The following is a 22,802-nucleotide window of genomic DNA, read 5'->3' as shown; positions in this document are numbered from 1 at the left end:
TTTAATTTTTTATAAACATTGTTAACCCATCTCTGAGATTTAAAGTATTCCATACTCTTTAAGGGTTGCTACAATTATACTTGTTTTCAAAAATCTCCACCCTCACAAGATGCAGCTAATTACAGGTCTATTAGTTTGCTTTCTTAGTAAATAAAGTTTTGACCATCTTAAAAATTAATAATTTATAACTTGCAACAATATAATTTGACAAGGACAATTTCGATATGAAAAAATCACTACTCCTTTATTTAAAGTTTTCCTTACTGTTGAAAACCACACAAGTAAATTCAACTATTTTTTGAACAGGTTAGGCTCCTCTTGGCCGTTTATTATGACCGCCTTGTAAAAAAAAGAGAGGAAAAGCGGGAGATATACAGCCCAAACTCCCAGCGCGGCAGGAAATCGCTATAAACTAACTGCGGAAAGGGCGGCCGGCGAAACTCCTTCCCCAGCTGCTACAGTTTAATCTCTGGGGAGCGGCGCGGTGTATATATAGTACAGATACCTATAGACTACCTAGTAGAGGCACTCTTTTCAGAGTGCCAATAGCCAGAGCCGAAGCCGAAGAGGCGACACAAGCCACAGGTACTATGGTACCGATACTAGTACAAGCCTGAACCTGAAGCGTCCAAAAGACGCCGCGAAAGAACAAGCTTGCATCCTCGGATCAAGGAGTAACTAAAAATCTTACTTAAGTAAAATAAACAAGTCACTTGAACTTTCTTAGTTGAAAAAGGTAAATTAATTCCTTACATTTTTAATTTATATCCTTGAGGCCCTCTGCTTAGGCGGATAATGTACATTAACCTAAGACCAACATGGCCAGCTTCCGATATGAGGCATGGACTCGTTTAAATAACTGTTTATCAACCTAGGATCGTGATTATGGTACCTTCCTGATTGAAGCTCTGAGTTGCAGACAGTTGTCTAAGTTATTTATAAAACCCCAAGGACTTTGGTCGTTTATCTCGGGTCACAAATCTTTAGGAAGGTAGATGCTATCAATTAATTTTACATTTTTAGTGGCCTTTTTAAATTGTCTGTAAAGCCTAAGTCCAATTTTTTTAGTGTTAAGTAGACCTTATTTATACCTTCCCAAAAGTTAAAAATGAGTTCCATATATGTATATTTGTATAACCATGTTTAATTTTTGTTTAATCTGGTTCTATATAAAAAAGTTCAACCAGAAATTGCCATATAAGTATAAAACATTGATTAAAATAGTATCTACCTAATTAATTAAAAATGCTTTCCTTAGAAATATTTAGGTTATAATGTATATGACTAGTTTGCCTGCACTAATTATTTTTAGTTCGGTCAAGTGTATGTTTTTCTGAGTACACGTTAGGGTATTATGTATATGTCTTGATTTTCCTTTCCAGATTTAATAAGTGCTGAAAAACTTTATCTTATAACTTATGAGCCGTTTCTATTCTTGTTTATTACAAATGTTCATAATTTCATTATTTTTGCTAATTGTGGCTTCGTCCTTACCAGTAAATATTGTGTGCTCGTGCTCAGCTGTATCAAGTCACCGCCTAGCTTTATGATTAACTCCCTTTGTAGAAAAAATTACCCGATATGTAAAAGTTGAAAATTTTGTTTCCTTTATACTTTAAATCTTTAATTAGCGCGTGAGAGGAAAGGAAAGTATATGTCAAAAAACCGTTTTTAGGTGTTAAAGTTTATAATTCTTTTGTAACTCAGGTTTTAAACTAGATCTTAGTTTTGTGGTAACATGAAACAAAAATGCATTAAAAAATGTCTTTTTCCAATTGTCACTCGTTTTCTCTTTCAGAAAAAAGGGTAATTGTACCGTTAAACGCAATTTTGCATAGTGAAAAAGGTTACATGTATTTCTCTGCACTAATATAACTTTTACTTTTTTATTGTAATTGGTTACAAATTTTATTTTAAAGGACTAGAGCTCCAAAAACTCTTGTTCGTCGGCACCCTCCTCTAAACGAATTCGCCTATATATAAGAGAAGCAAAACTGATAAATTACGCTTTTGGTAGTAGTTGTTGGCAGTGGCATGGCTTAAGATAGAGTTGGTATTAACTTTTGATTAATCTTAGCATTGCTATGACGTAAGCTAAGTTTACGAAATATCGCCGCCGAAATATGTTTTCAATGTTTCCTTATATGGACATATCTTGCTTTATTTACAATTTAAAAGAATACAATCGCATCCGTATATTCTAATTAAAAGAACTAAATTTTAGTAAACACACCTTTTCTTCTCTCTTTTCGTGTTCCTTTTCTTTATATTCGTTTATGTTCGTGTTAGTATAAATATATTTCTTACTAATTATTTTAAATTCTTCATATTTTAACAAGTTAACAGCCAAGCTCTATTAACAACTATATCCTTTCAAAACATCGCTCCAGCTTTTTGTAGTAAGTAAACTGAAGTCTGGTAAGGCTGGGTAAACTAAGGTACCTATTTGGTTTTCTACCTGATCGGTATAGATGCTATGGAAGCGCTTACTGCTCGAATTGTCATGCCATTCCATTATTTCTAGGGTTGACCCGAGTTTAACGAGTATCGTACGGGATGTTCGCGGTTTGTACAAGCTGGGCAGTGCTATAATATAAAGTACCTAAATTAATTAATAAAAAAAGATAAATAAATTTACACACCCGAACTAAAACGAATACAGAGAAAAGGAGCAAGAAAAGATAGAAGAAAAGATATATTAATTGGAAGCCAGTATTTCCTTAATATATATTCAATTGGATTTAATGGACACGATTAAGTTCTTTAAAGGTGCATATAAACAGAAATTTTCAATATAAAAAAACATGGCAACAAAATTCATTTTCACAATAAGCCTATGAAGCCATATCAATTTGGGAAGACTTTGTAGTGAAAGCATATTTTTGACTTTAGAAAAAGAGTTTTAAAATTTAAGTAAACTTTATGATGACATTAAATCATTAATGAACCGCATCGCTATATTAAGCTCTAGGATTGAATTTCAAGATAAGATTGCAAAAATTAGCGAAAAAAGGGATGCTAACTAGATTTCTTGGAGCCCTTCCAATGACGGGATATGAGCATCCTTTAAGCAGAACGTATTGCTAAGAAGTGGTTCTCGGCCCAGATTAAGTTTGGAGGGCATTGTACCCTCTGAAATTAAATGGGATATGACAGCTCAAAAAAGGTGTGGGGTACATAATGATGTAGCCTTGAGTACAAGCCTGTCAAAGCTGTCTCTGAAGAAAAAGGACAATGGAACAACCAATAGTATTGCAGTGAACTAACTACAAGAACAGCGATTGTGGAAAAGGCTGGGCATATTACAAAACCATGCAGAGACAAAGAAATTTGAGAGTGGACTTTAAAGCGGAAGCTCTCAAAATTAACTTGAATTCGGGTGCTATCTGCCATATACTTAACAACTTGGAACTTATAAAGGATTTCCGTTCTCTAATGAACGAGCATTGGGTCTAAAAAGCCATATGTCAGCTTTAGGTGCCTGGAAATAATGCAATAAGAAGGCACTTTATGTATCCAAGGCGTTAAAAATCTGGTCAGTGTGAGCAATTATCTGTTGAGGACTGAATAGTAATCTTTAACCCTAAAAAAAGGAAAATTATATGTCAAACAAAGCATTGACCAGCTTTAATGTGAAGTGTCACCAGTTATGACTGCTAGCAGAACTATCAACGGTTGCTATTACCTGGTTGAAGTTAGAGCATTACTCACTATACATGAATAGCGTGATATTTTGTGAAATTATAAGGAAGAGAAACTAATAGAAATTCTTTTGTATATACGACGTTTACGTCATTATGGAGAAACTTTCCTGTAATTCATGTGCAGAAAGGAGCTTGCATATAAAATTTGTGCGAAGATCGAAATTTAAAGGCTATTATGAGCTCCCTTCCAAATCCCACCTAGCTTTACATTCTTATGGTAATATGCAAAAGGCACAAGATTTGTCTTTATTATACCAGTTGCTTCAAAATCTATAGTGGTCATGAAGTTTCGTAAATTTCTTTATGACTTCCTCTTTGAGCATACTCACTCAGATAACTAGACCAACTTTACAAATTAAACTTTTCGTGAAAATTGTATGCAAAGAAGAATAAATAATTTAAATCTCTAACACAATCTTATAACCCGATTGTGAAACGCTACAATGTAGGCCATGGTTCACAAAGAGAAATTACCGTATATGCAAAATGGGAATGACAGGAAAAACATGCGATTATCCTGACTGAGAGCTCGAGTATTCGAAGTTATTAACTCCATCGAGCACTAAGAAAAATAAATAACCCCACAATACATATTTGGTGCACCCCAACTCTAGAAAGAAAATACTTCTGGGTCCCGCAAAAAAACACTTATGGAGGATGCGCACGAAATTATAGTTATACAATTTAAAAGTTTATAAGGAGCATAAGCTTCAAGATAATTGATAATAGTTTTGCGGCCGATCTTGCACCAACAGAAAAGCCTCGATTCTTAATGCCACCTTAACCCAATGGCTTTTCCAATTTTGAACAAATTGTGCCGCTTAACCTAGTCATTGACTCGATCCCCGAATTCGCCCAAGAAGAGAAAAGAAGCTTTGCCGGCAAAAATTGAGGTCACAAAAAAGGTAAGAACAGGTTTCAAATCGGTGTTGTACTTAATGGTTTTCCTAATAAGACATGGAAACCTAAGTGATTTTTGAAAGGCTACAGAAAAATTAAGTCGTAGATGGAAAGGCCAAATACACCTTCATATACGACGGTGGGGATATTGGAGATCTACCAGAAAATGCTAAAATACAAGAGTTGTACAATGGCAAAGTTACTGTTAGTCAGTGCCCTAGAGCATACCAAGAAACAAAGACCTCCAAGGAATGGAGGTCTTCGATGCTAACGGAACTTAAAGCCTTAAATCTGGCTGGTATTTGGGGTGTTAGTGAGGTTCCTGAAAATATACCTCTTAAAACGACCACATAACAGTTTTCGATAAATCAGACTGGGGGCGAAAGTCCATATTTCACCTCCGGGGTTTGAATCGCCCCGTAATCTCCAGGGAGGCGATTAGGCTTATTATCGAAGCATGGTCGAATTAAATGAACTGCCAACGACCACAGTTAAAATGCATATATGCACACTAACATAGATTACAGCATATACCTTAAAGTCCCAGTAGGTTTTTTATTAATACACCCTTCGGTAAATAATAGTATGTGCCTTAAACTATTGAAGACATTATATGGCACGAAAAAAGTTAGAATATTATGATTTAAGCAGATAGTGCGCAAGCTGAAGGTATTTAACTTTAAAGAGGTGAAAAAAGAGCCTTATCTTTTTATTAATCACCGAGAAAATCCAATCTATACTATCGAGGATAGTTGGGCCCTCGATATAAATATAAAAATTTAAAATTTTAAGGAGGCCCCCAATTCGGTTTTTTTGGGTTTAAATTTTAATTATTCAAACATTTAAGTGGACCCAAGAAAAGTACATCGATGATCTTTCCCTTAACTATGGTTTAAACGAGTGAAAACCAGTAAATACCCTATGCACAACTATAAAAAAAATTGAAAAAGCGGGAGTTGATATCTGAAAACATTATTCGTGCAGAGAGTTAGTAGAGTCATTACAAAACTGGGAAACATGCACCAGACTAGACATATAGTTGGCAGCAGATAAGTTGTCACAACACCTTAATTCGCATGAAAAAGAACACTGGGGGTCAAAAAAAATGCGTTATGAGGACCTTAAGGGCGCATGATACCATCTATTAAGGTCCCCAGGAGAATACACTTTATAATTATATCTACTCAGATGTAAGTTATGGCTCCGAAAAAGATTGCAAATCCCGTTTTGCTACATTAACAATTTTGAATGATATTCCCATTTTTTGAGAAACAAAGAAATAGGAAATAATTTCACCTTCCCCCCCAGAGGGCGAGCAAATTGCTGTAGACAAACTATCAAATAAGTTAAGTAAATTCTTACAGCGCTACTGGAACTATATACGTTGGTAAGTAGCCCAGTATATACTTCCCACAATTGTAGTGGAAACTATCAAGGCATATTGATGTGATATTTCACTACTTTAAGGACGACATTAAAAAAAAAAACATTAAGATTTTCTCACTAGGGAAATGCATACTGACAACGAAGAGCACTGCTAATCCCCAATATAACACTAGTAAACAGCGCTCATGAACGTACATGTACGGTAACCATCCAAATATGGAGGTGAGGCAAAAGTTATGTTCCCCTATATGCACATTTCTTAATTTATTAATTAAATAGAATATAATAGCATTCATATAATCTAATTAAAAATATTCACTTATTATAAACAGCTTTATATAGTCTATTTATTATTATAATATTTTATACTTGTTCTGTTCTTTTTTCTCACGGGGTTGCAAAATAATTTAGAAATTTGCTACCTCTCTTTATATCAGGCTTATCGTTATAAAAGCTACAGTCAGCTCGTACTACTCAATCAGGGCCTTAACTAACATTAGATTTTCTAAATTTTACTTTTGCATACTTTATATTAAAATGATAGCGGGTCGTTTTTTTATGTTTGCAAATTAACTCCTATACCTTCAAATGACTTGAAGTTTGCGCTTGCAAGTCTGAAGAAACTTCATTTCTTAATCTGTCGGGCTTGAGTTAATCTTTAAATTCTAAACTGATACTTTTGGAAGAAAAGTTTAATAAAGGCGAATTACACCAGTTTGCTCGATTGTAAGAACTGATGGCACAAACAAAAATTCACGATTTCGCAAAATTTAGAAAGGTTTTACTCATAAGCTTTTTCTTGAATCTTTCTGTGTTTCACCTACCAAAGTTACCATTCATCCTGTTCACTCGTACGTGAAATTTTTGGAGTTATTAAATCTCACCGCTATGCCAGAAAAAAACTTACCGTGTATTGTAGGGTTTGTTTCATATTAAAAATTGCTTTTATAAATGAAATTAAATATTGCACTTCGCTAGACTTGTAGCGTTGACTCGAATAATATATATAAGTAAACATTTCAACTGCTTTTAGGACATAAGCTTTATTCACAATACCCAAATAACAAATTGATGTGTTTTCTGTGTTTAATAATAAAGTGTTATAATAGTTTTACAGTGTCTAGTAGATTTTAATGTTAAGATTTATTATAATATTCATTTGTTTCATACTTTTTGTAATTAAAAAAATTTTGTAGATATTTCATTTATTAAAAAAGGGAAAAAGTAAAACATCCTTTTCGCTACTCGGTATAGCTAAAAGGGTAGGGAAGGGTGTATGCGCATATAAAAAGTATGAATAGAAGTGGCACTACTAAAAAAATAAGATCGGCTACACAAGCATTAAAGTATACGCCAAAAACTATAGAAATTGTATATCTTGTATACTTTTTCTCCTTCTTCCTCGCCTTCTTCCACCTTCCCAACTACATGTACAAAAATTTTAATTGAATGGCTCTTTAGATGCTTTAGTAAAATTAATTCCTTTTTGCCCGTCAAGTTTATTCTCTATGGCAACTTCTGTCAAACCTTTTTAAACTTTATATATATATTTCGTTTAATAAAAATTCTCCTCACCTCTAAAATAAAGTCTGCTATGACATGAGGGGAAACTAAAAAAAAACAGACACCGAAAGCTTTAAGCTTTTGTCGAAGAAAATTCAACTCCATGAAAAAAGCCTGTATAGTAGAAAAACGTGAGTCGAGCCGCCAGTAGAAAAGCCTTTAATCTCGACGTGGACAAAAGTAAACTCTAACCGTATTGAATATTGTATTTAGTAGTAAAAGCAAAACTCAACTTGAACTCTATAATTAATTAGGCTACCTTCGCTTATTTACAAACGGCAGCAGAAACCACGAGCAACTAATTTCAAAGCCCACAGTCATATATTTTTAAATTTGTAGGTAAAAGGGTTTGCGCAGCCGTGTTTCATACGAACTTTTTTACTTTCGAAATATTACTTTTATTTCCGTTAATATTATTATAATTAAATAATTCACATAAAAGACACTGAAGCATAATATCAAAAATCATAAAAATTTTAAGTTTATAACAAAAAATTTACTTCAAAGTTAAATTAAAAATTAATTTTAAATATTATTTAAAATTAAAAAAGGTACTAAAGTTAAATTAAAAATCATAGTTAATAATTTATATAAAAATCTTTTTTAAAAAAATTTATAAAATAATAAATATCTGTTTATCCCAAAAAATTAAAAAAAAAGAAATTCGAACTAAAAAATTCTAAAAATAAATATTACTCTTCAAACAATTTTCACAAACGATTATTTTTTTAAAAAAAAATTTATTTATAATAATATGATAAGTACTGATCAATATTTATAAATTTCGTTTTAAAAATTAAAAAAAAAATTTAAAACGTAAATGTATATATTAATATAAAATATTAATTAATGTACGATTAAAATAAATTTAACTACAAACATTTTTAGATCAACTTTACAAAATATAAATGAGTGTAAATGTGAATCCTTTTTTTTTACAAAATAAAAAACTAATAAACTTAGAAGTTTTTTAATAAAATATATATATTTTTTTTTAAATTCGTATAAAAATTTAATATATAAATTTAAGAATATTATATTAGAGATTTTACAAATAAAAAATCTAATTTAATTTAGTAATATTTTACTATAGTAAACTTTAAAAAATTAAAAAAAATTATATACATTTTTAATAATAAAAGACAATTCTGAAACTTAAAAGAAAAAAGTTTTTAAAAAATTAATTTTTCTAATTTCGTAGAAAAAAGTAATCAATAAAAATATTAACGAGCTCCTGGAGTGTCACGTCTTTTGCACTTTTAAACTCATCTTTTCGACTCCTACTGGCGATATCTAACATCCGTAATATACCTAAACATTCAGCCGATATAACTACTACTTTCCTACAGTTACAAAAACTCGTGTCCATATTCCACAAGAATTATACTAGTCATAAACGAGCTGCATCTTAAGCAAAGAGGTCTACTAGAGGGTACAACCATAAGAATAAGAAATGTGTTCTGAGATTAACGTTGTTCAATAAGGCTCAAAAGATTCTGTAAGACATTTTCTTTACAAAGATTAATCAAGATTAAAAAGGTACGGATTTAATTGCGTTTTAACTCTACAAAATTCGATACATATGTTGGTATATGTGTAGGCGACCTGTCTTATACTTAGATCATAAATCCTTTTTTAAAAAAAATGAAAGCAGTCTACAATATAAAAGTATGCAAGAAACTTAAGAAATCTTAAGGATAAACATAATTAACTATAAAGAGGATTGAGTCTCAAATCTAACCGAAATTACTGAACAACTTTCATCTAAATTTCATATTAGTTTTCAAACGAAACTGAAAGTGCCAATTCCTACCAGCGTTAAACTAAAACTCTCTTAGGAAGACACTTTAAGACGTGTACTACATCCTAATTGGATATACATCGTGGACAGTTCAACGTTGGGGAGGCTTTAGCATCACAGTAATGGAGAGCACATGAAGTGCACCCAGGCAGGACATTACAATATCTATATTACATCTAAAAGAACATACTAACCTCAGCTGAGATTTATCCACGTAAAATATTATTAGAATGCTCCTGTGGATGCCTCGTGGGCTGACATTTACGACTTTAAAATGATAAAAGTTTATAATAAACTCTATGTCCCTAATACTTGTTTTCGTCCACCTCCGGCACCGCCTGAAGATGTTCTTAGGCAACACACGGTCTAACTTAGAACGAACTGTCAACCAGAACAAACCATTTAAGCTTAACCTCATACAGAATTGAAGATAAAAAAAAAATGTTGAGGAAATTATGGGATCTTGGTATTTTTTTATTACAGTCGGATTATAATCAGGAACCGGCTATAATGATTGAAGTCCAGTGCCAAATATGGTGCGTGACTTATTTAAATAATGAATTCTTGTATGAACGCACATACATTGACTTAAAGGTCTTATTACGCAAAGTTCACCATGTTAGGGATTTCTATTACATATTATTTTGTAATAATATTGATGGGAAAATGATTATTAACGATCTTGATAACACCCATCTTGCTTATTTTTTTGGGCTTGCAAAAATATATAAATTAGGATTCCCTTGGGACGCTCTGGAGGTAAGGCCTATAGGTCTTAGACACAAGATCCCTTCTGTAATTTATCGTATTGGCTTCATCATAAGCTCTGATTCATAGCTAAAAATGTGAAATCGTTCTTCCACGATTCTGAAGTTAATGGAAGAGTAGAATAGCACCACCTTGGGAGGGGATTAATAGACTTTTACATTAGACATGAAGGCGCTATATCAATCCAACTTTGAACCGTCAAAAGAGTCTTGAGGTAGTATGCTAATATATATCTACCACATAACATACACAATGTTGTGCTGGAATGTTTTAAACTCATTTTGAAAAGAAACTTTTATGAGTTTGATCAAGTAATTTGTAAGCAAAAAATTGGAGTTCTTGTAGGGAATCCTATAGCCTTTCTTGTCTAGCTACACTTTATGTCGCCTATTTCGAGGACAAAACGACTAAGCAATAGTATGCAAGCCCACCTTATATTCTACCAAAGATATATGGATAAATGACTAGTGATACTTTGCAACCAGGGTAAGCCCATTTTAAAAATCTTGGAGCTTTTGAACAAGGCTCCCGGCTTTTGAAGGTTAACCTAGGGTCTTTCGCACCAAATTCAACATTTTTATACTTGAACTTATTCTTTTCTGACAGAAAAGTCTGTTGCAGGACAAATAATAAGCATTTAAACTTATATTAATATCTTGCTATACAAACGGCACGCCTTTCTGGCATACTTAAGGTTTAATCTCCGGACTAGTAAGAAAATATTTCTAGTAAAACAAAGGCACCTACTTTTTTTAAGTTATTAATAGCTTTATCGACGGAACTGTAATAAGGATTACGCAGGAAAGATGATAACTCAAAATTATCTTGGAGTACTTTTACTAGATCGAACAAAATGCCCTTAATGTTAAAATTATAAAGAAGAAAATATTCTTTAATTCCCCTATGATCCGAATGGATTGCCTAGACGGGAACTTAGATAAGCAATCCAAAAGGAAGAGATTGAGGCCGCATTAGCGAACAGGTTACTAATTTGTATCTCTTACTTACGACCTCAAAGTATTGATGACAGTTTATTAATAAATAGGTTTTCGTTAACCAACGATACACCTCAAACTATCTCCTTTACGCTCCCAAAACTTTGACCTCGAACAAAAAACTCTTTCATTTTTCATTTAGGGCCCTAAGATTCTTTAGATAATTTTCATTGTTAGTGTTTCTTAAAACACCATAACAGATAACCGCCTTTACCAAAAATTATATTAACACATAATAAGCGATCATTGTTATCATTGTAAAAACGTTTGGATATTTTTGTTATATATGAGTGATGCATAGCATAACATGAACAAAAATGATACCCCTATAGGTTAAGTGAACATATGACAAGTCAAATACTGTTTATTAAAATGTAGTGAATAACTTTAACACAGTCTTTGTGACGCTATCAAAGTTCCTAAAGAAAAAGCTGATAGCCATCCTGACCTTTTAAAACCAACACCCTGAATTTCTTGCGAAACCGCAAGTATCCTAAAGCTCTGAGTAAGTGAAGAATCGACAAGTAGAGAAAACTTGTGGACAATGATATTTCCCGAACCCCTTAAGGTTAAAATCTAAACTCTTATATAAGACCAAATAGGAAGTTTCGTGCCAAGGCTTTATTATAGGCATAGTCCGCTGGGGGAAGTCTCTCCCACCGAAAGGAATGTGCGCACTAAAATTTTCATAAATGCCTTCGGCATCGACTGTGTTTTCACTTGCCTCACTTTTTACTAAAAAAACAAGCGAATTTGCTCTCAGTAATTTTTAACCCTTTCTTTCTCTGCATTCTGTAGGAGTTCCCCCTCTTGTAGTATGTTTAATAATTTTTGCATAGACGCAAACCAAAGCTCAGTAAAATAGAAGTTTTACCCTATATTGATCTTACAACTTTGATAACTTCAAGAACTAATATATTATATACAGATTGAGTGTATACGCTCAATAATATAACAAAGAAAATAAAATAGAGTTAATTAAAATAAAAAGAGCTGTATAATTTATATGATTGCTCTGGGCAGCCTGAGTATAGCACAACGCTTACCACATAAACACTGACTAACACGACAACCCCAAAAAGAAACAAGAGTACGGCGCTCGTGTATCCCTTGACAGTAATTAGGCTTACGCCCTCAGATAGCAACCCTTAATTACATAATATAACACCTCCAAAAATGGTTTGCATGGAAGAGAAAAACCCCGTTACCTTCCAGGAGTTGGCGAGGGTTTTCATAAGATTATGTAATGACTTGCTAAAGCTTTACACTCCAAACGTATTGTAAAAGTTTGTCTAAATTATTGTTTTAAGGTTATGATAGAATCATCAAATGGTTTTTCTTTTAATTTAGTTCACAAGAGTGCTGTTATAAGAGATTACGTGGCAAAGCCTAGGCTAAGTAAGAGTGAACGTACAATAACTACAATAATCTTTGCTATAAACTAATTTAAACTTATTTTTCGTTATTATTAACTTTTTCACTATAAGGTTATAAGACTGTACGCGCAGTCAATGGCCCGTTAGTAATTCTGGAGAGGGTTAAGGTATATTAATTGTATTGGTCGTATATTTATGCTGTTAGGTAGATAACTTTCGCCGAATTTATAATTTTAGTTACTAAATTATAAGCAACTACACTATTATATACCTTAGCTAGCAAAATATTCAGAAATAGTAACCTTGACTCTTCCTGATGGCACAAGTAGATCGGGACAGATTTTGGAAATTCAAGGGAATAAAGCCGTTGTTCAGGTGCGTTGGAGTCTTATAGTCCTTTACCGTTAGTTACTAAGGCGTAGTAGTAAAAAAAGTTACTTAAGGTGTTTGAGGGAACCTCTGGAGTGGATGCTCATCTTACCTCTGTTGACTTTTCAGGCGACATAATGAGGCATTTAGCCAAAATATTATTATAGACTGCTTTCTGACAAACTTTTAATATTCTCTTACCACTATAAAAACTTTTTAGTAGAGAACAATATGTAAGCCATTAAAACTCATTTTATATTAATAACTTTTTATATTTCTTACCTTATCTATATTATCTCTAACTCGTTTATAATATATAAGTTTTTTATACCACAAAAACTTTTGTATGTATATACTTTAAAGACTTGCTTTAAGTAGTACTTGGGTGACTTTATGGGATTGACTTTATTTTTATGCAAGTCCTATTATCGTACATTTCAATTATGCATATATTTATAAACTTTTCTTCTTTATTAGGGCGCCTGTTTCCGAAGATATGCTCGGCCGCGTGTTCAACGGCTCTGGCAAACCGGTAGACGGTGGGCCAAACACTCTAGCGGAAGATTACTTGGACATCCAGGGTCCCTACTTTCCTACTGTTTTTAATAATATAATCTGAAGGGTTGTTTATCTCTCTAAATAAAGTACTATTTACTAAAAGAGGCTTTACTTTTGTAGCTTTCCTAGTTAATAATATATTATAAAATAGTTCCTAATTTTATTTTTGGATCTAAATATTGCTATATATTCAGTGTTATCACTTTTTTCCCCCATAGTTTTAGCAATAGTTATATTTTAAAGAATAAGCTCAGTTTTTCTTTGGCTTTAGTAATTTGTGCGTCATGAACAGCAAACTATTCTTACTTATAAAATAGTTGCGCCCGTTATTCTGCTTTTTAATTGGGCCTTTTTTTTGTAAGCTTACTACAATCTTTTTTTCTTACTTTCGTTTTTGTTGGTTAACTTATTTATTTGCGCTTTAAATATATATGCCAAGTTCTTATTCCCGAGACTTCAAAATGAAAATGTACTAATTTTTATAAAATTGTTGAATTTGTTTCTTTTTGCTAGTTATAGTAAATATCGTGGATACCAAATTTGAAAAGATTAAAATTTGCCTTCGCGCAACGTTTAAATATTATTTAAATTAAACTATATAATGAAAATTTAAGTTTTTTATTTATTTATCAACTTATCAGATTATGGTGACATTTTTGCTTTTTTCCCAATAGATTGCTTTGATTTATTATTAATAACTACCCTTTAAAGTCCTTCTTTTCTTTTTTTATTACTAGTAGTGGTAGCTTTTATAGTTAATTTCTTGTTACCTATGGCCTTCCCTTGACGGACTGTGAAAAAAATATATATTAGAGCTACTTTACAAATATTTCCTACCATTTTCTAATAGTCTCTTAAGTTTATTGAATAACTTTTCAATACCCATTAGTGGATATAATAAAAAATTTTTATTTATTTTTTCAAACGTGTAAATTCAGGCCAACCAATAAATCCTTTTGCACGGGAATATCCCGAAGAAATGATACAAACCGGCATATCCACCATCGACACCATGAATTCCGTGGCACGTGGTACTCTGGACTTTTCGTTGACCAACAGATTTGCACAATGATTTATATTTTCTTCCTCTGCTTTGCGTATGGTTTTATTTACTTGTTCTTTTTGCTGAAGTAACATATAATACCTTATTCGGGACCCAGCAAATATATGAATAAAATAAGCACAATTCTAACTAGTTTTACTCTCCTTTATATATTTTAAAATAAGAACTACTGATAGTGCCTCTAGTTTCTTCTGTATAAAAATATTAACAGCCGATTTTTTTAATTTTTCGTAAATACTATTTTCGCAGCCCATAAAAAGCAATAGTAATAGCTCTTCTTTGTATATGCAATAGAGAGTTTTTTAGTTAATAATTTGTAACTAATATTTGCTAAACACTTTTTTCATCTAAGCTTCTTTGGAGTTTATTTATTTCAGCTTCTCAGCAAGGTCATTTCTTTTTTTATTTTATTATGGCACAGCAATAATCTATTTATTCTTTTGGTTACTCTTTTATATAATTTAAGTCAGTAAAGACTTTATAGATTTCTACACATTATTTCATTAAGGTACTACTAAATAAAGTTCATTTTAGTAAATAATGTTCTAATTTTTGCGGCAGGTCAAAAAATTCCGATTTTTTCAGGTTCTGGTCTGCCTCATAACAAAGTACTTTTTACATTTTTCTATGTGTAAGTATCCTCTCATTGGCTCTTTATATGCTGTTGGAAGGTTTGCTTTGTTGGATTTATTCTGTGTACTTCTGACCTGTTCATGTCGTTCCATTCACTCTAAATTTTGATCAATATCTTTATGAAGCTCTTGAATATATTATCTTATTGTTATTAGATAGCAGCGCAAATATGTAGACAAGCGGCATTGGTCAAAAAAAGTATATATTTTTCTTATCGTTTTACTGAGATTTCTAATTGATGTTCTTTAGAGCACTCAAAGTCCATTATGGACAACCACGAGGACAACTTTGCCATTGTTTTTGGCGCAGTGGGCATCGATGCCGACACTGCGGCTTTTTTTCAGCAAGTTCCTTCCTTTTTGTTATATTAAGTGGCTTATTCACGAGTCGCTCGCATTAACAAAAACACTACACTAATATTCCTGCACAACCCCAATTTAGGACTTCAAAGAAACCGGCTCTTTAGAACGAACGACTCTTTTTATGAACTTGGCCAATCATCCGACGTAAAAACTATTCTTATGCAATAACTTTACTTTACTTTTACTGGTGCTCTCATTTCTCAGTATTGAGCGTATTATCACGCCGCGACTCGCCCTTACGGCCGCTGAGTATCTGGCCTATCAGTGTGAAAAACATGTATTGGTGATCCTAACGGACATGACGTCCTACGCTGAAGCCCTTCGTGAAGTTTCTGCTGCAAGAGAAGAGGTTCGACTGATTCTAACCAATTAGATTCTTATGCTTACTGTATGGAAGGTGCCGGGGCGCAGAGGATTTCCAGGGTACATGTACACGGATTTGGCCACCATTTACGAAAGAGCAGGACGCGTAGCCGGGCGAAACGGCTCAATCACGCAGATACCCATTCTTACGATGCCCAACGACGGTTTCATTTCCTTTATGTTACCGACGGGGTCGCCATTATTGTTAATATCATCATACCTGTCTTCTAAGACATCACACATCCTGTACCGGACCTGACAGGATACATCACAGAAGGGCAAATATATGTGGATAGACAACTGCATAACAAGCAGCTCTACCCACCAATTAACGTCCTTCCATCGCTCTCCCGTCTAATGAAGTCGGCGATTGGGAAAGGTATGACCAGGGAGGACCATGCGGATGTTTCTAACCAACTGGTACACAAACCCTAGCGTGTGTCACCTATGCTTACAAGATCATTGTCTGTGCAGTATGCGAACTATGCGATTGGTCGAGATGTGCAGTCTATGAAAGTTGTGATGGGCGAGGAGGCGCTAAGTGCCAAAGATCTGCTCTATCTCGAGTTCTTAGAAAAGTTTGAGACCCTGTTTGTGAATCAAGGTGTCTTGATACTAATGGCCAGAACACAGCTCTTCGCGTTACTACTTCATTATATTTTGGTCAGGCACTGAGGAAAGATCTATACTAGAATCTCTCGATATCGGCTGGTCATTGCTTCGTATATTTCCTCGAGAAATGCTTAAAAGAATCGACCCCAAAGTTTTGGACCAATACTACGCTGTAAAATAAAGCCACTGACCGCTTTTGATTTTCTATTACTCTCAATATGATTGTATTTGTGTTTTGATTTGAATATAAATTTTCTGGGCACACTTTAATGGTAATATTAATTTAATTTAAAAAAGTTTAGAGGGAAGAGCATCTTCACCTTTAGAACACGCGTTATATACCTTAGCGGCTGAGAATCAAAAACTTTGGTTAATATAGATTATAATAATATTTAGATAATAAAACTTTTATCAAGTTGTAAAGTAGTATGTACTTTTTTTCATATATTTATAGAAGAATTTAAACAGGATATTAATTTTTTTCTCAAAGGTTCAATTGTACCTTATAAATTTATTTTTCTATCATTTTCCTATTTAAGGGTTTTGTTCAATATTTTTGAGGTGTTGGAGTCGACTCTGGAAAGTCACGTGATTAAAACACGTGATACATTATATTAGTTGCCTATATACCACATGTCTGTACCACTCTGTTAGTGTATCGCCTGGCTCTGCAGTGCTTTGTTTTAGAACTACTTTCTTATGGCCTCCCTGAAGGTATATACTAGGGCCGCCCGGCGGAGGGTGAGTTTCGTCTAGAAGGGGAGATTAAAAAAAAATTGGACTGTATGTGTACACACATAATGCTAGTCGCTGACGTGTCAAATTTTATTATGATTAATGTAACAGTTATTGAGTAAACGTCAAACAAACACTTCTTGCAAAACCTCGTCAATTTAAAAATTCGAATATCATGCGATGAAAAAGTACCTTATAAAATAAGGTAAATGTACCAAAGAAACTAACGAGGGATTAATAGCCACTTTTCCAAAATGTGCTCCATCATATGCAATTGGCAAAAGGTAATACTCAGCTGTTCATAGAAGGACGAAAACCAATTAAAGACACCCTCCCAGGACCGTCTTGTACGGTTTTTACGGAAGAAAATATTAAAAGTGCAAAGAGTAGTCTTCAAAGACCGTTTGTGTTCGGGTTCGTGAGATAGCAGAAGAAGTAAAGATTAGAAAGGATAGTGTTGAACAAATCCCTTATTGTCATTTACGAAGGATCATGGTGAGCGCGCGTTGGGTACTCAATATTTAACTCCGCTAAATCGGGCACGAAAAATAGTAAGTTCGCGAGAATTTCTTCGTTTATGTAAGAGTAACTGCGATGCCATTTGACATCGCATATTAACCTGGAGGAAACATGGATTAATGAGTACCAACCAGAATCCAAACAAGAGCCATACGATGGATATAAAAGGAAGAAAAGCTACCGCGCAAGTTTAAGGTTTCAGGAGTTGCTACTAAATTTGTGGCAACGATATTTTAAGATAGCGCAGATATACTTTTGGTGGATTACTCTCTAGAGGAAGAGTGATGAACGAGCAATATTATGCTGACTTAATCATATAAGTTCGACAAGCCTTTATTGAAAAAGGCGGGGGTGAACGTGGCATAGGAAGTTTCCTATTACAAGACAATGTGCCGGTGAATACAACTCAAGTTGCAAAGCGTGCTAAACGAAATATAGGCTTTGATGCGGTTAACCATCCACCTTATAGTCCAGAACTGGCTACAGCAGTTTTTACTTGTTCGAGATTTATTAAAAAAGTTACGTGTTAATAGATTATCCGATAAAAAGTAATGAGGTCGGCTGCAGATTAACACTGCAGAAAAATTTTAAAATATTTTTTGCGGGTAAAAAGCAATTGCACGGTCGATGTAAAAGGTATATTGGAAATATTAAAAAATAGAATTTTTAAATTGTCTTACTACCCTATGCTTATCCCCACCGAACAGCCCTCGTATACCTTTCCTCTCCGAGGCGATAAATAGATAGCTCCTCCTCCTTTTCTTCGTTTGTAAGAAGACATCTCAATATTATTATGTGTTGTTTTTATGTGAGCCCTTTTGAGGCCAAGTGTTCCGATCGCTCATCTACAGAGAACTAAATAGTAACTAAATGCTTCCCTGTTCATAACTATAAAGTATTGTTAATAACAATTATAGGTACCATTTCCAGACTAACTAGCTAAGAACTGTTATATGTTCGACTGCTTCTCTCATCACGCTAACTTAGAGGCAGAATCTTCAAATTGATGCCATTTAAACCCATGAGAAAGTTGTAACCTATGACTGGAACTGAACTATAATAGTAATTTTTTTTTAACAAATTTTTACGATAGTTGCTGTAGCTTAAAAAAAAAGTTTTAATTCTAATAAACATGCCACTATTAATAACGAGGTTCAAGGTTAAAATACTGCATTATTTTTAAACCAATATTTTTACTGTATGGTGGTCCTACTTTAGGACAAGTTAAGATTTTACAATCTTTTTCGCTATGGTACGTTAAAACACTAATATGCCTAAAATACAAAGTAGTAGTACGGCAGGTTCTCCTTCGTAGTTATGATCTTTTAACCTCCACTTGCCTACAAAAAAATAATATATGGTTACAACGCTAAGGTAGGCAGTGTCACGTTCGGTTTAGTTAAGCTAGTACTGTAAATTGAAGTTTAAGTTATATGCAAATTTTTTTAAGGTCTAATTGTGCATGGGAATTAATGGCTTCCACCACTGTTTTTTCTCTTACTTATTTTCAGATGCTAGGTTTCTCAGTTGGCTCCAAAGTTATTAAATAAATTATTAAAGAGCTTCTCGATATTTTGAGATGCATATACACTTCGTTCTTTAATGATATATAAGATCTAAAATCTTTAAAATATTCTATAAACTACCTATCGCTAAGCTAAGCAAGTTATTTTACTACATGCACAAATTGCACAACTAAAAAATGTAATCTTTCTTTTTAAATTTTGCTGATTTGAAAATTTAAATTAAAATTTAAATATAAGTAACTACATTAATTATAAGACAATTATAAAAAATAGAACAGAAAAGGAAAACCACGGAGACAACAAATGACACCTAAACGATGCAGAAAAATGAATGAAACTCGAGCTTACCCATGAGCGTAGAAAAATGTAATTTTTAGCAAAAGCAAGGTAAAAGTAAGTAGATTGGTACATGCACCCACTCAGTGAAGTAAGTGAGAGCTACACTGAAAGAAGAGAAGAGATATAAACGAACGTGGCCAGAAGTACTTTTATTTCTGTTTTATGTGTTTGTAAGTACTGTAATAGAAAATAGTGATCCAAGGTAGACCAAATGAAGCCTAAAAAACGTCAACTCTTGTAAATATTTAATATTTAAAACAGACTATGACGCCTAGCTTTTTAGAGGTCTCGGAAGTTTTTTAAATTAATTTGTGAAGGCTTGTTACCTTAAGAACCGAAAAACCATACTATCCTTTGAAGGTAGTAAAATAACAAATTAGAGTTGGACATTACTAATTTAAATTTTTTTAAAAATTATAACTAAGAGCACTGTTTTTTGATCAACATTATAACTAATAGACAGAGATAAGGAAAAAGCATTTTTTTTATTGAACTTAGGACTGGTGGTGTTATGAAGTTTTTCCTATAATAATTGTACTTAGCGTAACTATACGCTAATTTTGTAACTAAGCGACTTAAACTATATTTTTACTAAATTCATTTGTGATAAGTTATGCTATTAATAATGCTTTTCAGTAACATCTTTTAAAGGGTATATAAGTCAAAGCTCGCTCTTGGCCTAAACAAAATCTGCCAACCCCTTTATAAGAGCTACTAATTCGCGCAACTTGACTGTTAATCGTGCTTCTACGATCTAGTTTTTTAACTATCTATTTATTAGTTCGGTTTAGACGTCTTATCTATCTGACTAACCCCTTTAGGTGTTTTTTATTTTCGAATAATACTATAGCCATTTACTGTTTTAGCTGTTTACTTTTAGCCAAACAATTATCTATACAATGTGTAAGCTGTTCTTAATAAAAAAGTAACTTTGTCTCTTAACAGACGAGCCACTTACTTCCAGCTGAACCCCAGTCACTATCCCATATTCTATTTCTCGAGATTCGAGAAAAGACCCAAGCAGTTCGATATTATTATTATCCGGTTCCCCGTAAACCAGTGATTCCCAACTGTGGTTCATGAACCATAGATGGCCCGTTAGACATCAAAAAGTGGACCTCGAAATCATCATAACTAAAAAGGGGCAATAATGTCAGTTTTAAAGCGTTGAGCCGAGCATTTGGCAGAAAACACATACAACTTCTAAAACGTCTGTTTAAAAGTAGGAGCGTAAACTTCCAAAAACGATTAAATGTGTAACAACTAAAGGGAGCTCGAGCCCGGTAAGAGACGCACATTCGCTGCGTATATAGTAGTTTTTCGGATTGGAGTGAGACGTGCAGTGTGTGAGCTATTTGCTTTATTTGTTAACAGTTTTGCATTCTAAAAATGGCACCGCCTAAGATAAAATATGGCTACAATTATCTTAATTATGGATCCATTGCCACTGAAGATAGGGAAACGTGCCTCAGTATGTGATATGTAGAACTATTCTCAGCCAATGATGCTTTAAAACCCATAGTTGGAAAGTCATTTACGAGGCGTTCATCCTAATTTAACTGATTGGCCGTGAGAATTTTTAGTTGAAAAATAAGTAAACCTTAAAAAAATGAAGCTTGGAACAAGTGGTACAAGATTTGGGTCGTCTCAAAGTGCACTGTCTACGTCTTTCTGAATTGCGCAATTAAAGGCAAAGTCCACAAAAACACACAATTATTGAAACATTAGTAGAGCCTTGACTGCTAAAAGCGGTGGAAAAAGTTTAAGGTGAGCAGGCTAAAAAAAAAATTTAAGAACAATACGGTAAAAACGCGAAATGGAAAGGCGTCGTACGAAATTGAAGAACAACTTTAGGTAAAAGTGAAAAATTCACCTTATTTTGCCTTACAGTGCGCACAGAAGACCGACGCTATACAGTGTTGCCAATTACTGATCTTTGTAGGGTTTTGAACAAGGATAGAATAATTAAAAAGGTTGAGAACTTTAAACTACTTCAAAGGGATGGATGTAATGAAAATAATAAGAGATTATCATGAAAACACGATATTCTGTTAGAAAAAGTTAGCTAGCTTCTGTACGGATGAAGCTACCGCTGTGCTAGGATTAAGCTCCTGTCTAGCAACGTTTGTGAAAGAAAAAATTACAGAAAGTAAAAACACACTGTAGGATTCACCCCTAAGCACTAGCTTTAAAAAAAGGTTGCCGTAATCGGTGAACACCATGAAATTGGCGATACCATCTTGAATGCAGTCTAAAACCGTGTGCTTTATACGCAAATTAGAGAAAAATTATGCTTTTATTTGGACCTCCAAGAACGAAACACTACTTTTCCATACTGAGGTTCGTTGACTAACGAGAGGAAATGTTGGGAAGATTATATGAGCTGTGGGAAGAGCTAATCGTTTTTTATTTAAGAAAGAAATGACCGAATTGTGGGTTTGTAACCCAAAATTTGAGAGGCGATCGGCCTAACTTGAAGACACTTTGGACACTTGGGCAAACTTAATTTGTAACTACAAAAAGGTTCTGGCAATAAGAAACTGGAGGGTCGCTCAAACATCTCTTCGTGTCCAAAGACGAACTTCGCGCGTTTATTTGCAAACTCGAGCTTTGGATAGGAAAAATTGAAGCAACAAATAATTTTGCGTTCCCAACGGTCAAAACTTTTATTGACGACGAAAAATTACTAGCATACCACAGCCGAAGCTCCATGAACTTAATGAGTTTACAAGGTACCTTCCGGTATATAATATTGTCGAGACGGAAGCTGTTCAAAATTTAATTTAAAACCCATTCAGTGGCAGAAGAGCTCCTGCTGAATTCTAAAAAGAAGTCATCGAAATGCACAATGGTAGCAACTACAAATATGCTTAAGTTAGGCATAACCTCGAAAAGTTCTGGTGCAAAAAAGCAATCTCATACCTCGAGACAATCCTTCCTGGCACCTTGTTAGATTCCGACAACTTTTTTGTGCGAAGAGGTCTATTCCAATCTGCTTCTGATCAAAAAAAAACAAGCAAAGGAATCGTTTGGACGCTATCGGTGACATGCGTGTAGCTTTGAGCAGCAGTACTAGTCCCCGAATTTCGCAACTAGTAAATAAATTGCAAGCGCAAAAATCTCAATTTTTTTTTTTTTTAACATGGAGTATTGCATTGTTATACTATGTATTTAACAACCAATGAACTAATCATTTCTAATTAGATGAATTTTTCAAAAGGGGGTCCACG

At 33.6% G+C, this 22,802-nt stretch overlaps 1 protein-coding gene across 1 annotated transcript; it reads left to right on the top strand.

Annotated features, from left to right (window-relative positions):
* Positions 1-12,409: 12,409 nt before the first annotated feature.
* On the top strand, positions 12,410-20,635 carry LOC135145301 (uncharacterized). Its single transcript, XM_064077421.1, has 19 exons — positions 12,410-12,515; positions 12,605-12,660; positions 12,770-12,868; positions 12,937-13,004; positions 13,340-13,443; positions 14,359-14,451; positions 15,045-15,091; positions 15,272-15,314; positions 15,366-15,463; positions 15,558-15,622; positions 15,683-15,827; positions 15,876-16,005; positions 16,074-16,261; positions 16,316-16,445; positions 16,510-16,625; positions 17,141-17,194; positions 17,612-17,698; positions 20,453-20,475; positions 20,518-20,635. The coding sequence occupies exons 1-19, from the start codon at positions 12,431-12,433 to the stop codon at positions 20,633-20,635; spliced, it is 1,749 nt and encodes a 582-aa protein (XP_063933491.1). The 5' UTR covers positions 12,410-12,430.
* The last annotated feature ends 2,167 nt before the right edge of the window (positions 20,636-22,802 follow it).

This window comes from Zophobas morio, unplaced genomic scaffold (genome assembly GCF_036711695.1).
Source record: "Zophobas morio isolate AGI-343-1 ecotype UQ-CSIRO unplaced genomic scaffold, CSIRO_AGI_Zmor_V1 ptg000140l, whole genome shotgun sequence".
Taxonomy (NCBI): Eukaryota; Metazoa; Arthropoda; class Insecta; order Coleoptera; family Tenebrionidae; genus Zophobas; species Zophobas morio.
The sequence above is the reverse complement of the archived record's forward strand: the minus strand, read 5'-3'. Positions and strand labels throughout refer to the sequence as shown.